At 32.8% G+C, this 15,306-nt stretch overlaps 3 protein-coding genes across 3 annotated transcripts; 2 read left to right on the top strand and 1 right to left on the bottom strand.

Annotated features, from left to right (window-relative positions):
- The first annotated feature begins 932 nt into the window (after positions 1 to 932).
- On the top strand, positions 933 to 2,373 carry LOC111903980 (uncharacterized). Its single transcript, XM_023899756.3, has 4 exons — positions 933 to 1,283; positions 1,376 to 1,543; positions 1,626 to 1,861; positions 1,945 to 2,373. The coding sequence occupies exons 1-4, from the start codon at positions 996 to 998 to the stop codon at positions 2,192 to 2,194; spliced, it is 942 nt and encodes a 313-aa protein (XP_023755524.1). The 5' UTR covers positions 933 to 995; the 3' UTR covers positions 2,195 to 2,373.
- A 2,908-nt stretch (positions 2,374 to 5,281) lies between these two features.
- LOC111903981 (uncharacterized) lies at positions 5,282 to 7,125 on the top strand. Its single transcript, XM_023899757.3, has 4 exons — positions 5,282 to 5,614; positions 5,902 to 6,069; positions 6,169 to 6,404; positions 6,767 to 7,125. The coding sequence occupies exons 1-4, from the start codon at positions 5,327 to 5,329 to the stop codon at positions 7,011 to 7,013; spliced, it is 939 nt and encodes a 312-aa protein (XP_023755525.1). The 5' UTR covers positions 5,282 to 5,326; the 3' UTR covers positions 7,014 to 7,125.
- Positions 7,126 to 8,961: 1,836 nt separating this feature from the next.
- On the bottom strand, positions 8,962 to 14,746 carry LOC111903982 (wings apart-like protein 1). Its single transcript, XM_023899758.3, has 13 exons — positions 14,028 to 14,746; positions 13,703 to 13,802; positions 12,641 to 12,977; positions 12,422 to 12,534; positions 11,849 to 11,965; positions 11,685 to 11,769; positions 11,385 to 11,495; positions 10,840 to 11,294; positions 10,436 to 10,728; positions 10,174 to 10,321; positions 9,818 to 9,915; positions 9,653 to 9,734; positions 8,962 to 9,451 (listed from the first exon to the last, which is right to left on the bottom strand). The coding sequence occupies exons 1-13, from the start codon at positions 14,558 to 14,560 to the stop codon at positions 9,368 to 9,370; spliced, it is 2,556 nt and encodes an 851-aa protein (XP_023755526.1). The 5' UTR covers positions 14,561 to 14,746; the 3' UTR covers positions 8,962 to 9,367.
- Positions 14,747 to 15,306: the final 560 nt, after the last annotated feature.

The following is a 15,306-nucleotide window of genomic DNA, read 5'->3' on the forward strand; positions in this document are numbered from 1 at the left end:
GTTGATGGCATTGATTTTGAATGAAAGTTTGTGAAGAATGTGAGACGTTTGGGTTTAGAGTGTTTCATTTTGTATTTTTTTTTTTTTTTGAGCTTTTGGGTTTGAGGAGGAAGCCATTTTTTTTAAAAAAAAAATGGTTTGAGTGATAATTTGAAGGTGGTGAAGTGGAATAAAATATGAATAGAAAAAAAAATTAAAAATGATATTTATATAAGGTAAAAAGGAGAATTTTTTGAATTTTTGATTTTTTTTTTTGAAAAAACGGTAACAAAACTCTCCTAACGTTCACATTTCCGTAACCCAATACACCCTCTCTCCTCAGTGAAAGCTAGTCAAGTTACTGAGCCGAACTCGGCAAGCTGAAGGGTCAGTGCGATGTTTGCCGAGTACGTTGAGGTGATTGCCGAGCTAGCCGAGTTCCATACCATCCATCCTAAGTATTTTCAAACAATTTCTTTCTGCTCTCCACATAAGAATAACTCACAAACATTTCTTCTTCAACAATAATTTTCAAAGAATATGTTTTCATGTTTTTATAATTTTACTAATTTCGAAGAATTTTTCATCACTTGTTCTATTGTTCTACGACTACAAGTTATAAATCCAAGACAATAAACCATCACTTATGTCTCTTATGTTACAACTTTTACCATTTGAAAGGTGAATGATCCATTTTTTATTATGATTTAATGCACGATTTACAAACACATGAAACAACTATATAATAATTATTACTGAATATATAAATAATAATATTATCAATATAACAATAAATAACTAAATAATATAATAATAAAACAAATAGTTATATTAATTTTAAAAAATAATAACTAAATACCTTAAACAACATGTAAAATATAAAAGTAATAAAACATTACACACATGTTATGGGTGTCAATATCGGTGGATAGGCTGTGCGATCAACGCCCGCCACTGTTGACTTTTTCTTGTTAAAATCGTCTACAAGTTCACCAACAGAACTCGAGCGAGCAACCATGGATCAGATAGTCCACAAGTCCGTGGAAGTCAACGGAGTGAAGCTCCACTTAGCCGAGATCGGAAGCCAGTCGTCGCCGGTGGTGGTGTTCCTCCACGGTTTCCCGGAGATATGGTACAGTTGGCGCCACCAGATGGTTGCCGTCGCCAATGCCGGATATAGAGCTATTGCTCCCGATTGTCGAGGCTACGGACTTTCAGATCCACCTCCAGACACCGAGAAATTCGGATTCTCCGATCTCGTCGACGATCTTCTCGCAATCCTTGATTCCCTTGGAATTGACAAGGTACATCAACTAATCAAATAAGTAGGTTATGAAATCGTACATTCACTGCTTTTGGATTTCAGCAATTTCAATGACAGTTTTTTTTTTTAAAGATTTCCATAATTGCTAAAGATGCCGGAACTAGACCTGCTAACCTGTTTACGCTGCGGTATCCTACAAGGGTAACCGGAATCATATCACTTGGAATACCACATTCGCCCTTCGGACCCCCTGCATTCCTCAAAGAGTTGCCGGAAGGTTTCTACATCAATAGATGGAGGGTACGTTATCACAAAACGATTCTCTAATAAGTATACATCCCAGAAGAGTTCTGGTGTTAAGCAACATTACTTTTTCTTTTAGGAATCAGGAAGAGCGGAAGCTGATTTTGGGCGTTTTGATGCAAAAACAGTTGTACGAAACATTTATATCTTGTTTTCCAGGACTGAAATTCCAATCGCCGATGAGAGCCAAGAGATTATGGATATAGTTGGCCCATCGACACCTCTGCCGCCGTGGTTCACGGAGGAGGATCTTTCGGTCTACGGAGCTCTGTATGAGAAATCCGGTTTTCTTAATCCACTCAAAGTTCCCTACAGGTAATTAATTTCCTATATAATACATGGATTATTTATAAAGTTGAAAAATAATGACAAAATATTATCGGGTTGTGTTTTTACAGGTCAATGGATGAAGAATATGACATAGCAGACCCGGTAATCAAGAATCCGATGTTGCTGATTGTAGGGGAGAAAGACTATTTCTTTAAGTTTCCAGGAGTGGAAGGCTTTGTGAAGAGTGGAATGGTTCAACATTTTGCGACGAATTTGGAGATAGAATATGTGCCTGAAGGAAGCCATTTTGTTCAAGAACAGTTTCCCGACAAGATTAATCAACTAATTCTCGCATTCCTGCATAAACATAGCTCGTGATAATCATGTGGGGTCTTCAGAGTTCAGATGCTAGATGTTTTAAACCCTATTTAAATAAAATGTATGATTAAATATCAATGTCTCATATGGAGTTATTGTTGGTTCATCAATCCAAGTATCTTGTATCATGTTATGTTGATACGTTCCACTTTGATAATTATGGGAAATTTTTCAGAAAAGCTCTTATATTTAACCTTTTATCTGAAAAGCCATTACCTTTTTTTCCAGAAAATTAATTCATTCATGTTTCTAAAAGGTTTCATAAAAAATTCATATTTAACAAAATTTTAAAAAACCATAATTTTTAAGAAAAAGAAACATTTTTTCCATAATGCAACCTTCTTTCTTTCCATGACCATGGAAAAAGTTTGTTACTAAGGTTATGTGTTGATTGTTAATTATACTCTTCAAAAATCTTTCACCCATTTTGTGCCATGTAACTTCCTCCTCCATTTTCACTTTCATTTTTCAACCATGCTATACATTTCTTTCAGCAATGTACAAATCCTAATGTATGGTATACAAGTTGAAAAGAAGAGAAAGGAGAGAGACGACAGTAGAGAAGAGGGGAAGTGAGAGGATAGTGACCATGGAGTCTCAACCATTGGTTCGTTTTTTTTACTAAAACTGAAAGCAAACCAAAATTCGGTTTTTGATTTTAGAAAAAACAAACTGTCGGTTTTTTAGTTTTGGTTGTTGGGAAAGTTGTTCAATATAAATGATTATTACATATGTCCAAAGTGATAACAAAATTACAATTACAATATCCAAGGAAAAAACAACAAAGAAACGGCAGAAACATTATATGTAAACCTGGTTACCCAAGGCCTGTTTTGACAAAATTTCTCTTAAAACAATTCTACCTATATACGTCTGTTTCCCTAGATACAAAAGTTGGGAGCAATTTGTACTATTAGACTTGACGAACCTTAACATAAATTCACCTCAAAAGAATGGTTCTTGAAGTTATATATAATGTGGGAAAAGGCTCTCAAATTTGTGTAAGATTTTTGGCCGTGTGTCTTGGAATGAGACTAAGGTTGTCTTTGGCGCGTCACAGTTAACTGATAAGCTAGCTTAGGGGTGTTTGGGATTATTTTTTAAGGTTAAAAGTCTTTTTTGTAAAATGATTTTTTGATTAATGACTTTTTCCAAAAGAAAATTTTTAAAATGTTTTTGTATTTGTTTTCCCAAAAGTTACAAAAAAACAGGATTTATAGTTTTTGGAAACTTTTTATTCTATACAAAAAGTTATTTTAAAACATCTTTTTCATTAGCCAAACATCTTTTGGCCATTTTTTGACTTTTTGAAAAAGTTAAAAGTCAAAAGTTGTTTTAAAAGCAATCTCAAACACCCTTTTATCTTTTGAACTTTTTTATGTTGTCGTGTTTAACAAGTCAAAAAGTAGCTTATAAGCTAACTTTTTGAAAAACTACTTAGACTAGCTTTTTATAAGCTTTTTTATAATTTTAAAAAATAACCTTTAATTAATTATAAAAACAAATACTCTTAAATGTCATTTCATATAATTATATATATTTCAGCTACCTTTTCAGCTAATTTTATCAAACATCATTTTTTATCATTTAGTTTTTCAACTATCAGTTAATCTTTCAACTAACAATTAGTTTCTCAGCTAGCTAGTACGTCAAACATCTTAACTCTCAATTTGTAGTGATTTACCCAAAATCGCCAAAAATTAATGGAAGTAAATACTTGTAATTCTACCTAATAAATAAAGAACTTGTCATATGTTATTTTCTTTTTTATTTGGACACATGGTATTTTTCTAAGCATTTTTTATTTAATGTATTTTCCACATGTTTATTTTTTATTTGATCCAGCAGATTTTATATATATATATATATATATATATATATATATATATATATATATATATATATATGACCCGATAAAACGAGTCTAAAATGTGCATTCAAAAGCTTTTTTGTGTTTGAAAAAAATTTTACCATAGGAAAAAAAAGACGTCTAAAAGTCACTCAAAATATTTATTATTTGAAAAAATTTCCTTTATAAAAAGATTTATAAAATTATATTTTGGTGGTTTTATAACATTAATTAACATTTCCTTCATTTGTTTGTCAAATTTGATCTCTATATTAATTAGCATTATATTTATACTTCAATGATATTTAGATATTGTTTTTTTATTAGTTAACAATTGGTTTAAAAAAAATAGTATATACTTTATAAAAGAATTATATAGTTTAAAAGTAGATGTCAAAAATTTTAAACATGAAAAATATTAAATATTATAAAACATTTCGGTTGCATAATATTTTATCATGTTGGTGGTTTTATAATTTTATATAGTTCGGGAAAAATATACTAGACAATGACAAATTATAAATTATATGAGGGAGTTTGCTATGTTTGACGTTGTAGTTGAAAAGTTAGTTTTTACCGCTAAAAACCTAATAAAAATGATGTTTTGTAAAACATTGTTGAAATATATAAAATAACATAAAAAAAATTTAAAAGCTAGATGTGGTATGGGAGCCTAAAAAAATATTTAATGTCATGGTTCTAAAAAACGTGTCATAGCACGCCTCAAGGCATGTCATGGTGCGAGACATGGTGTAGCCGTTACGAGAACATCCAAGTCGGGTTTGTTAAGCGTGACACTCAAATAACGTGTCAAGACGCGCCGTATCGCGTTATGATGCGAATTTTTTTTCAAGACACGGCTTTTTTTGTTTTTTCCTGATCGAACTTAAAATAATTGAGTTTTTGATAATTTTTTAAGATTAAATATTAATATAACACTTCTAAAAACTTGACATATTTGATCAAATTCAATAATTACATAATTTATTTTTTTTAATCTATATAAAAGAGTCATGTCTTGAAAAACTTCATGGTTCGTCATTGCTTAACTTTGACCTTACTGACAAATTTACGCCTCACGTTATTTAAAACTCTTTTTAATATAGATAAAAGATAAATTAATTAAATTTAAAAAAACTTTAAAAAATTTTAACAATTAATAAAACTTCAAAAAATTTTAACCATTAAAAAATATATCATTACCCACGGTGGTTAGCGACTTATGCTGACCTTTTTCTTGCTAAAGTCACCATTGAAGTTCACCAACAAAAAATCAATCAACAATGGATCAGATAGTGCACATGTTCGTGGAAGTCAACGGAGTGAAGCTTCACTTAGCCGAGATCGGAAACGAGTCGTCGCCAGTGGTGGTGTTCCTCCACGGTTTCCCAGAGATATGGTACAGTTGGCGCAACCAAATGATCGCCGTCGCCAATGCCGGTTATAGAGCTATTGCACCCGATTGGCGAGGCTATGGACTATCAGATCCACCTCCCGATACCGAGAAATTTGTATTCTCCGATCTCGTCGACGATCTTCTCGCAATCCTTGATTCGCTCAGAATTGATAAGGTGCGTCAATTAATTAATACATCTCACAGTAGGTTTTGAGCTTTTTACAAAACTTCATTGATTAATTTTTTATTCCAACGGGTTATATATCTCATCGTTGCACTTTCCTGCAAACGGCTGTGGTTCCATTGGGATAACTATTTCGTGCACTAATTACATATAAACTTTAGAGAGTTTTACTGTGATATAACTATTTCGTGCTCGATTTAGGTTATTGTTACAGACTTTTGCTCAAATACTCCCATAGATAATAAATTCGATGACAGTTCCTTTGGTGTTGCATATAGATTTTCTTAATCGCGAAAGACTTCGGGTTGAGACCAGCTTTTCTTTTTACACTGCGATACTCCACGAGGGTGACAGGACTTATATCACTTGGAGCACCACATAGGCCCTTCAGACCCCCTACGTTCCTCAAACAGATGCCCGAAGGTTTCTATATCAATAGATGGAGGGTATGTAATGTGTTACAAAATGATCTTATTTGTCACTTCAAATTTCTGTTTCTTATGTTATCATCACTGGTGTTGGAAACAATATTTTCTTTCTCGTAGGAACCAGGAAGAGCTGAAGCTGATTTTGGGCGTTTTGATGCAAAAACAGTGGTGCGAAACATATATATCTTGTTTTCTAGGAGTGAAATACCAATCGCCGATGAGAGCCAAGAAATTATGGATATAGTCGGCCCATCGACACCTCTGCCGCCGTGGTTCACGGAGGAGGATCTTTCGGTCTATGGAGCTCTGTATGAGAAATCTGGATTTCTTAATCCACTCAAAGTTCCTTACAGGTAATTAAAAATTTAACACAATGTCGTAACTCCTAGAGGAGAAAGGTAAATGGTATTTCTTTAACGATATATTTTCAATATTTTAGTGTAATAACATAACTTTTTTTTTATTTTATTTAATAAAACACAAATATGACTTAAATATCGATAATAGAAGTGTCAAGCAAAGTAAAGTAAAGGTATAAGCTTTTGAAACATGTAAAATTAACTACAACATAAAAGTCAAAAGTTTCAAAATCGGTTGCCAAACAAGCCGTTTGTTTTTTAATGTCTAAAACATGTATTATTTTAAAAAAATACCTGCATTATCTAGTTTTTGTAATTATATTTAATATATTAGTTTTTTTTTTTAAATAATTCAGGTCATTGGATGAAGTATACGACATAGCAGACGATGTAATCAAGAATCCCATGTTGTTGATAACAGGGGAGAAGGATTACTTTTTAAAGTTTCCAGGAATGAAAGATCTCATACAGAGTGAAATGGTTAGAGAATTTGCAACAGATTTAGAAATAGAATATGTGCCCGAAGGAAGCCATTTTCTTCAAGAACAATTTCCCGACAAGGTAAACCCGCTAATTCTCGGGTTCCTCCGTAAACATATGTAACTGTCCCATGAGATTGCTTCCTTTGTGTTGAATAAGAAAGTCCGTAACAGCAAGACAAATGTTTAATTTACTCGATATATTTTCAACAAAATTGTCCTAGTTTTGATAAGAATCATGTAAGGCGAGGTAATAAGTTGTCCCCTTCTACTCGAAGAGATGGTGTTTGCTTACGCAAGTGACCCCAAACATAAAAAAGAGAAAACAAGGATGTGAGTCGATACTGATAGAGTGTATAAAAACGGTATCTCACAATGGAAAAAAAAAAAAAAAAAAAAAAAAAAAGTTATTTACTAAAATGACTATAAAGGCTCGGATCATATTTGTAGGTAACCACCAAAATCTTACTTGTGCATAAACAACCACAATCATTGCAAAACAAACAAGGTTTGCTAACTCGGGAATATATGTTTGCCATGTAAATTTTCAAAATTGTTTTATGAGCGGAATTTACTCTTCATGTAGCACTTATACGTTTAATCGGTTACTTTTCGCGGTATTCATCTAAGCTAGTATATATAGACGATGGGATGAGGGAGAAAAAACCACTATAAAACAACACCACAAAATTTTGTAATGTTCATAAACGATGTCTTTTGATGAAGACAATGGAGACAATGCAGAGGAAGATGATGATATAACTTACTATAACTGGAAAAAAAATGATTTTTTTTAAATATATTGTGCACCCCAGGACAAAAAAAAATGCAACTATTAGCTCAAATAAATTAATCTATCTAATGAATATAAGTCCATTTAGTAGCCCAACGTATTCGATTAGTCCAATATGTAAATTAAGAAGGAGCTGGTGGAAACTTTAAATTTAAAGCCATTCTGGTACGGCAACAATTTAAAAAAAAAAGACCTTATTATTGATTCTTTTACCACATGTCGATTTTACTAGTTTGTTATATTTAAGGAAAGTGTATTATTAAAAAAAAAATCATATTATTTTTATCGGGAACTTTTTTATGTCATCCTTTGCAAAAGTTTCTACCTCTCTCTAATATATATGATTGATTATATCCAAGTAAGTTGACGACTGATCTTCACTTTTGTAGTGTTTCGTTGAATCACTAATAATCTAGTTGGTTTTGTATTAATAACCGAATTGAACCGGATCTGTATTGATTTAATCGGTCCGGTTTTCAGTTTGTTGTCTGTATAACATCCCTACTTAAAGATACACACTTTTATATGGACTGAAATAGGATCTTTGAGAGTTTTTAGCAATATAATTTGACTGTATGTTTGCATGGTTGAACGTTATGTCCGGAACAATAGTTATTATGATCCTTGGGTCTAAATGAGCTATGTACGATCTTAACAACAAAAAACACACAAATATGGTGGGTAATTTTTTATTTTTCTACCAAAGTCACACAAAAACATCAAATCAGAAAACATATTATCAATGTTTTAGTAACTTATGTTTTATTATTAGGCTGTTTAATTTAAAACTAAATAATTACACTATATAATTACTTACTCCTTTGTAAAATATTTTATGTTATAAAATTTGCTGAAATAAAACGAGAAACGTTTAATGTATTAACAACAATTTTAAATATCGTTTTTAATATTCGACTCATTTTAAAGCGCTCGATATATATCATTATCATGTACATAATTGCTTTTGAAATTTCCATCATAAAAAGATAATAAAAATGTTGGAGGGCTTGACTGAAAATGGACGTTGTCCCTTTTGGAAAAACACTATATATGTAGTTGAAACATTATAATAATATTAAAATACTACTTAATGTAGCCTTTTGTTTAATAATTTGATTAACCACTATTGCGCCATCATAACATTGGGATAACTCGGCGTTCAAAAAGAATACAACAAAATGAAATATACAAACATCAAATCATGTCTTGGTGACATAATATAAATAGAGAGGGGAATAAACTATAAATACACCTACAGAATAAGTATTATCATCAAGGGTTGGCTTTGAAAGGAGCTTCCTTTACATTAAACAGCACCACCACAGTTCACTAAATAAAGTGTAGATTAACAACAAACTACAATATGCAAAAACGCTTAAAAAATCTGTCTTAAATTCGACCCTTACAAGTATAACCCATGCATACAACACCACCAAGTTGGTGAAAACGCAGCTTACAAGAAAAAGAGGAAAAATATAAAAAAGACCCACGTAAAATGAATATTAGCAAAAAAAAAAATATGAAATAAAATAGAAGGAAAATATGTCAATGTGGTCAATAAGACTATAACATGATCCTATTCGTTTTCCTCTTGAAGAAGAGGAAGGTTGAAGCTGTACAAGATGTCCATCAATCAACATCTATTGTTCCTTCCCTACATGACTCAAATTACCTTTTCGACCTTTTCATAGCATCCTACATGATTCAATTACCTCAAGCACCGTTGAATGTGTCTCTTCTGAAATCATGTTCAATGACATGTGAAATTCCTAGCAAAAGAGAAGTGAAGTTAGTTCACAAGTTCATATTTTTGTCCATTAAGGGTATTTCTGTCCATGAAATAGTTCTTGTTTTTGGGTTTTTGAATTTGACAAAAGGCTTCCAGAAGATCATGCCAATTAAGGGTATTTTTGTCGATAAAAAGTTTCTTGTTTTTGAGCTTCTTGGTTATAAGGGCAAAAATGGCATACCACAAATCTCTCCAAGACAGGCACAAGGATAGCCAGCTTGCGGTTTGGAAGACATTCAGCAATGGCATTACGTATGCTTTTACTGTCACAAGTCAACAACAAGTGAGACAAAAAGTCAATGCTATTTATTTACTATAATAAAAGTAACTCATAAAGTCAACCAACCTTTCCGTTGATAGAAAGGCAAGAAGAAGGGCCGAGTATGCTTCCACAATCATTTTCTCTGCTTCTTTCTCTCCCTCCAGAACAGGATCCTCAACATTCTGAACAAAAATCAAATCAAGGGCATCTTAGTCATTTAGCTACTAAAAGTCAGTTTCAAACAGATTTTAAAGTATTTTTGTCCAGCTCATCTGCTTTAACTCAAGGGTATATTAGTATATATCAGTCGCTCTAGCTGAATATCAACATTTCCATTTTGGAGAATATTTCAAGTGCTAAAAGATTTTCTTTGATTCAAGGGTATTATGGTCATTTAGCTAAAAGCCAGAAACGAGAACCACAATAGCAATTGCACTCACCAAATTCGATTGTCTTCCTTCTTCAGCTGCCTCACCAGCCCCTTGATTGGCCAAAAAGATGGAACAAATCAGTGGAATTACATCCGTAATTTCATTTTCTTGACCATTTAACCCAGGCATCGATATACTCGCAGCTGCAAGTCGTGATCTGCACAAACATGCAAGGGTATTTCAGGCATTTTACCCACAATTACCGATATGGGTAAGAAAATGTTGCGCTATTATGCGAGTAAAGAAAAAAAAAATTAATTGAAATGAAGACCTGTTATGACCATCCTTCTCCACCAAATTAACAAGCAATCCAAGAATAGCAACAAGAAAATCCAATTCTTGATCAGTAAGTCGTTTATTTTTCTCCTCCTCCTCCTCATCATCATCATCATCATCATCAACCTCAACAAGAATCGACTTGTCTCTTGGATCACTCAAAGTGGGCAAAAACGACCCGAATGATGGAAAATGACCCGCTATCAAACCACACAATGTCTCCAATCCTCCACACCCTGCAATTTGCTGACACCCCACAGAGTTGTCGTTTGTTAGATTCATCAAAACCTGCAAAAAAAAAAAAGGTATTTTGGTCATTTAAATGCAAGAAATAGCAAAATCTACTTTCATTGATTTTTTTTATTTATTTAAGGGTTAAAATAGAAAAAGGAAATTTACCTTCACAGCAGTGAGAAGACAATCAGACAAAAGGTTAAATTTTTCCTCATCATCCAGTGGTGAACAAGAAACTTGAGGAGAGTCATCACGTTCCACATTGCTGGATTCTTGCTGACTCACCACCATAAGATCTTCATCTCCTTCAACAGCCGAACCACTTTTCTGACTTTGAGACACGTTTTTCTTCCCAGACATTATGTCCCATTTAGAAGGTTTATCTTCATCTTCAAAAAAGGCAAAAGGATCTTCTCCACCAAACCCAAACGGATCTTGGCTATCCTCAGATTCAATCATGATGGGCTTTGACTTTTTACCACTTGATGTAGAAGTCGAACCCGATTGTTTTTTATCTGGTTTTTGGTTTTTCTGGGATCTTGTAGAAATCTTTTGGGAAGGAAGATCCATACTGCAATTCTCTATGGAGGAACTGATATGTATGATCTCATTGCTGTCATCTGTGGATTAGAGAAACAAGTTCATACATGGGTATTTTGGTCATTTACTTAAAAGTTATCGGAGTCAAATGTCACAACAATGCAGAGTACCTTTGTCGTCAGCTACTGAAGGAAGATCAGAGCTATGGTCAGTGCCATTTGAGACACCAAGGTCGTTTTTAGCATCAGAATTAGAAGAAGAATTTTTTAGTAGAGAAACACCTGCAAATCAATGACAGAAGTGAAAGAAAAATGATTACAAGTTTACAACAATAATACCAAGCAAGATACAAAATGCTGTTTGTATGTATTAGTTTCATCAGTCAAGTGTCTAAATCGAGAAAATGGATAAAAAATAAATAAGGAAAGAAAAACAAGATTTGATCATTTGATCTATAGAAGGATAGATACCTGAAAGGATCTTAATGACGCTAAGAATAAGTTTTGTGAAAGAATGCTGATAACCCAAGTCTTCTTCTATATCAAGCAAATGTTTCTGTAACGTGAAAGAGCATGAATTCCAATTAATTATTTTCATAATTAAAGACTCGGGGAACACGTGTTATAAGAGTTACCTGATTATCATTACTAAGAAATGTAGCATTTTCCATAATTTTCAAACACTTCAATAGAAGCATCGGGCTTTCTAGGTTAAGAATATTTTGTGATTCTGAATATCGTTCTAGCCATTTCTGCAAATAATTATGAGATCATAAAGCATTAGTCTTCTCTTTTAATATGAAATACAAATAAAAATATCACTCTCTCCAAATATCCAAAATACCCTTCAATAATTATGAGATCCTGACTAATTATAAAATCTCCAAACTACCCTCAAATAATGAATAATATCGTGTTGACTACAAATCAATTTCAATGTTTTTCGTAACAGCAACCTGGGCAAATAGGTAATTTTACCATAAGGACTTTTAGGAAATGGAAACTTTTCAAATTTCATTGGACATCACATCCCAAAGTAGAAATTATTCCAAGTTGTTTTAAAAAATTGTTCCAAAATACCCTTTGCTAATGAAGTAAACCATCTGGACCTAAATCAATTTCTTTATAACACTGACTAAAACGGGCAAATTGGTAAAATTCTATCTTGATTCTTGAAAACTTTTGAAAAATGGCATACAAGATCATACCTCCATTACACCATGACATTCCCTTATGATGTCAATTACAGCATCAAGTCCTCCATATTCTCTTAACTTTTCCTTAAAGTTGCCCCCTGATTTTCTAACAGTTCCAGTTGTCTCTGAAAGAATACAAACAAGCATATAAGAAGAAAACAAATTATTTAGATAAACAGAAAATTACCATCCTATCCTTCGCTTCAATCAACTAATTCGTTTGCAAAATACCTTCAAGAGAAATAGTTGACAAACAAGCTTTCTCCATGGTTAATAAAGCAATCCATTTTGGATTCAACTCGGCCCTTTTTGCATCATTATCACTTCCCTCTCTTGGCTTCAACTCTTTGCAATTCACAAGGACTTCTTGAACTTTGTTCAAAATAGAAGAAGATGAAGATTCTTCCCCCTTATTGTCATTAAAATTAGAAGCATCCTTGCTTAAGGCTACAAGTTTGCTACCAAGAGTTGTAACTTTACTTTTAGTAGCATGTGCTGTAACTGGTTTCAGTAGTTTTAACAAAAAGCGGATGGAACTAGGTGAATCCAAAAGGTATTCATCTTGACCCTGAAATGAAATAAAGATTAGATACTCGGGGCTAATTTGGTAAATTATGTTTTAGTGTTGATCCATAATAGGATATAACTGAAGATAGTTAGATACCCACTATCGATGGAGGCCAACTTCTTGTTTTTGTGCTCAAATTATAGCATTGTATTTTCAATCTTTTTCTTATCCTTACATTTATACTTTGTAAAATCTTTATCTACTTATAGCAGTGAATATTGCTTTGTATATAGATGGCATTGCTATAATCGGGTAGGTTTTTCAAAGTACATGATGTTATAGGATATATATATAGAAGTAGGATGCTAAAATAAACAAATCAATGGAAGTAGATAGCTATTTCTTGTAATATGAAAAAAAAAAAATGAAAGCATAATGCTATAATAAAAATAGATTGCTATTTCTAGCATTTAACCCAACCTATAAGGAAAGAAAATATATCATAAGTTATACACTAAATATATACAAATCAATTACAGGCTTAAGCTTAAGTTTTCTCTTGCTTTACTTTTACTTAGGGTGCATATATTTATGTAAGAGGATGTTCAATGTTTATACACTAAATAAATATATTCAGATCAAAAGTTGCATCCCATTTTTAAGTTGAACCCCTAAAGAACCCAATACGGAGATTATGCACACAACTTACAGAAAAGTTACTATATTGAAAATAAAAATGGCAATTCATTAATTCATTAAAAAAAAGAGCATTATAAGCAGCTTACATCACTTGTCAAAACAAAAAATAAAGCCGCAGCAGCCAGGTTGCTAGGGGTATCATCAAAATTGAGCCCCAATACAGCATCAATAATTGTTTTTGCAGTCCTGTAATCAAAATTACTAAAATGTTAATTACGCACTACAAGTACAACTTAACAAAAGCATATATATATAATTTGAGAATCATCCAAGATTTGGCCTTAGTTGGATATATAAGCCATCAAGTATCAAATTTGCATAAATGTATCGTAATGTAAAGAGTTTTTAAACTAAAACACACACATCTGATTCTCAAATGGAGTTTCTTGATAAGAAAAAATAATTAATTACCCATGGGTTCTCAAGAGCCTCCGCTGCTGTATAGTACCACAAACCATCAACAAAGACAACAAACTCGCACGACGAATCCTCACCGGCTGCCCTCTTCTCAACCCATCTAAAGCAAAATTCACCTCGTCATCATGCTCCATCATCTCTCCAAATTCTTGTGTCTCCATTAACGTAGTTGTTTCGGTCAACATCATCAATGGTTTCTTCGCTTTTTTGCCCTTATCTTTCCTCTTTTCGTTCGCTTCAGTTTTTGGTTTCTTCGATCTTGGAGGTAGAACAGCCAATTTACGCGAATCCTGGGACGAATCGAAATTATATGGGTCGGAATCAAAAGACCAAGGATTCTTGATGGATTCTTGAGATGGAAACGCGAAACTGAAAATATCGCCGTTACTGTTGTCTAATTCTTGGGGGCTATCTTGAGATAAAGAATCGTCGAATCCGTCTACGTCGTCGAAAGTTAAACTGTTACTGCTTCTGCTGTTACTGTTGCTGTTGCTGCTGGTCCGGCGACCGTAGGTCCTCACGATCATCTTTTCTATTTCAATTCGAAACTCTCATGTGAAATTGGGAAGGATAGAAAGGCTGTAAATTGGAATTTTGAGGAAAGTGAGATGTGGGTTTATTTGAATTTGGGTTTTTCTGTTGGATTTTTGAACGATTTGTTCGGAGAAGGGAAGATCCCCTCTGGGTATGAGCTAAATCCTCTCAATTTGGGAGCTTTTGAAGGTTTACACGAAAGTTGTTCGTGGGTCGGCCCCTGATAGTTCTTGGGTCGGATCCTGACCGTCGGATAGTTTCGATAGTTTCTTGGTTACCGTTGATAGCCCACAAACATACTACCGGTCATAATTTGGTAACCGACCCGTTTCTAATCGGGTTGAAATTTGAAATATTTTAGGGTTTGAGGGATTGTTCGATGAAAAAGTATTGAAGACTGAAAGAGTAGATAGACATAGACTGGTCATTGACTCATTGTATTTTGATGAAATTCGCTTGTTCAATTTTAATGGGGATGTCTTAATAAATTATTAATAATGTTTTTTTCTTTATCGTTTATATTAAACTTAGATTAAAGTTGAAAGAAAATTATATAATTAATATAATTATTAAAAAATAAAAATATCATCTATACAAACAATTCGTCAAATATAAAACAAAAACACAATAAAAGTTTAACATCCCTATTCAAATAAAATAATAGTTTTATTTTTCTTTTGAAATATGACATCTTATTAGACCTCTTAATTAATACATATTTTATTATTCTTTTGTCATT

Source organism: Lactuca sativa, chromosome 7, assembly GCF_002870075.4.
Source record: "Lactuca sativa cultivar Salinas chromosome 7, Lsat_Salinas_v11, whole genome shotgun sequence".
NCBI lineage: Eukaryota > Viridiplantae > Streptophyta > Magnoliopsida > Asterales > Asteraceae > Lactuca > Lactuca sativa.

Coding starts and splice junctions, on each gene's coding strand:
- LOC111903980 (XM_023899756.3), top strand. CDS start 996: ATGGATCAGATAGTCCACAAGTCCGTGGAAGTCAACGGAGTGAAGCTC. Junction 1,284..1,375: donor ATTCCCTTGGAATTGACAAG/GTACATCAACTA, acceptor TTTTTTTTAAAG/ATTTCCATAATTGCTAAAGA. Junction 1,544..1,625: donor TCTACATCAATAGATGGAGG/GTACGTTATCAC, acceptor TTTTTCTTTTAG/GAATCAGGAAGAGCGGAAGC.
- LOC111903982 (XM_023899758.3), bottom strand. CDS start 14,560: ATGATCGTGAGGACCTACGGTCGCCGGACCAGCAGCAACAGCAACAGT. Junction 12,978..13,702: donor TTTTTGTTTTGACAAGTGAT/GTAAGCTGCTTA, acceptor ATTTCATTTCAG/GGTCAAGATGAATACCTTTT. Junction 9,916..10,173: donor AAGGAAGACAATCGAATTTG/GTGAGTGCAATT, acceptor ATTTTTGTTCAG/AATGTTGAGGATCCTGTTCT.
- LOC111903981 (XM_023899757.3), top strand. CDS start 5,327: ATGGATCAGATAGTGCACATGTTCGTGGAAGTCAACGGAGTGAAGCTT. Junction 6,070..6,168: donor TCTATATCAATAGATGGAGG/GTATGTAATGTG, acceptor TCTTTCTCGTAG/GAACCAGGAAGAGCTGAAGC. Junction 6,405..6,766: donor CCACTCAAAGTTCCTTACAG/GTAATTAAAAAT, acceptor TAAATAATTCAG/GTCATTGGATGAAGTATACG.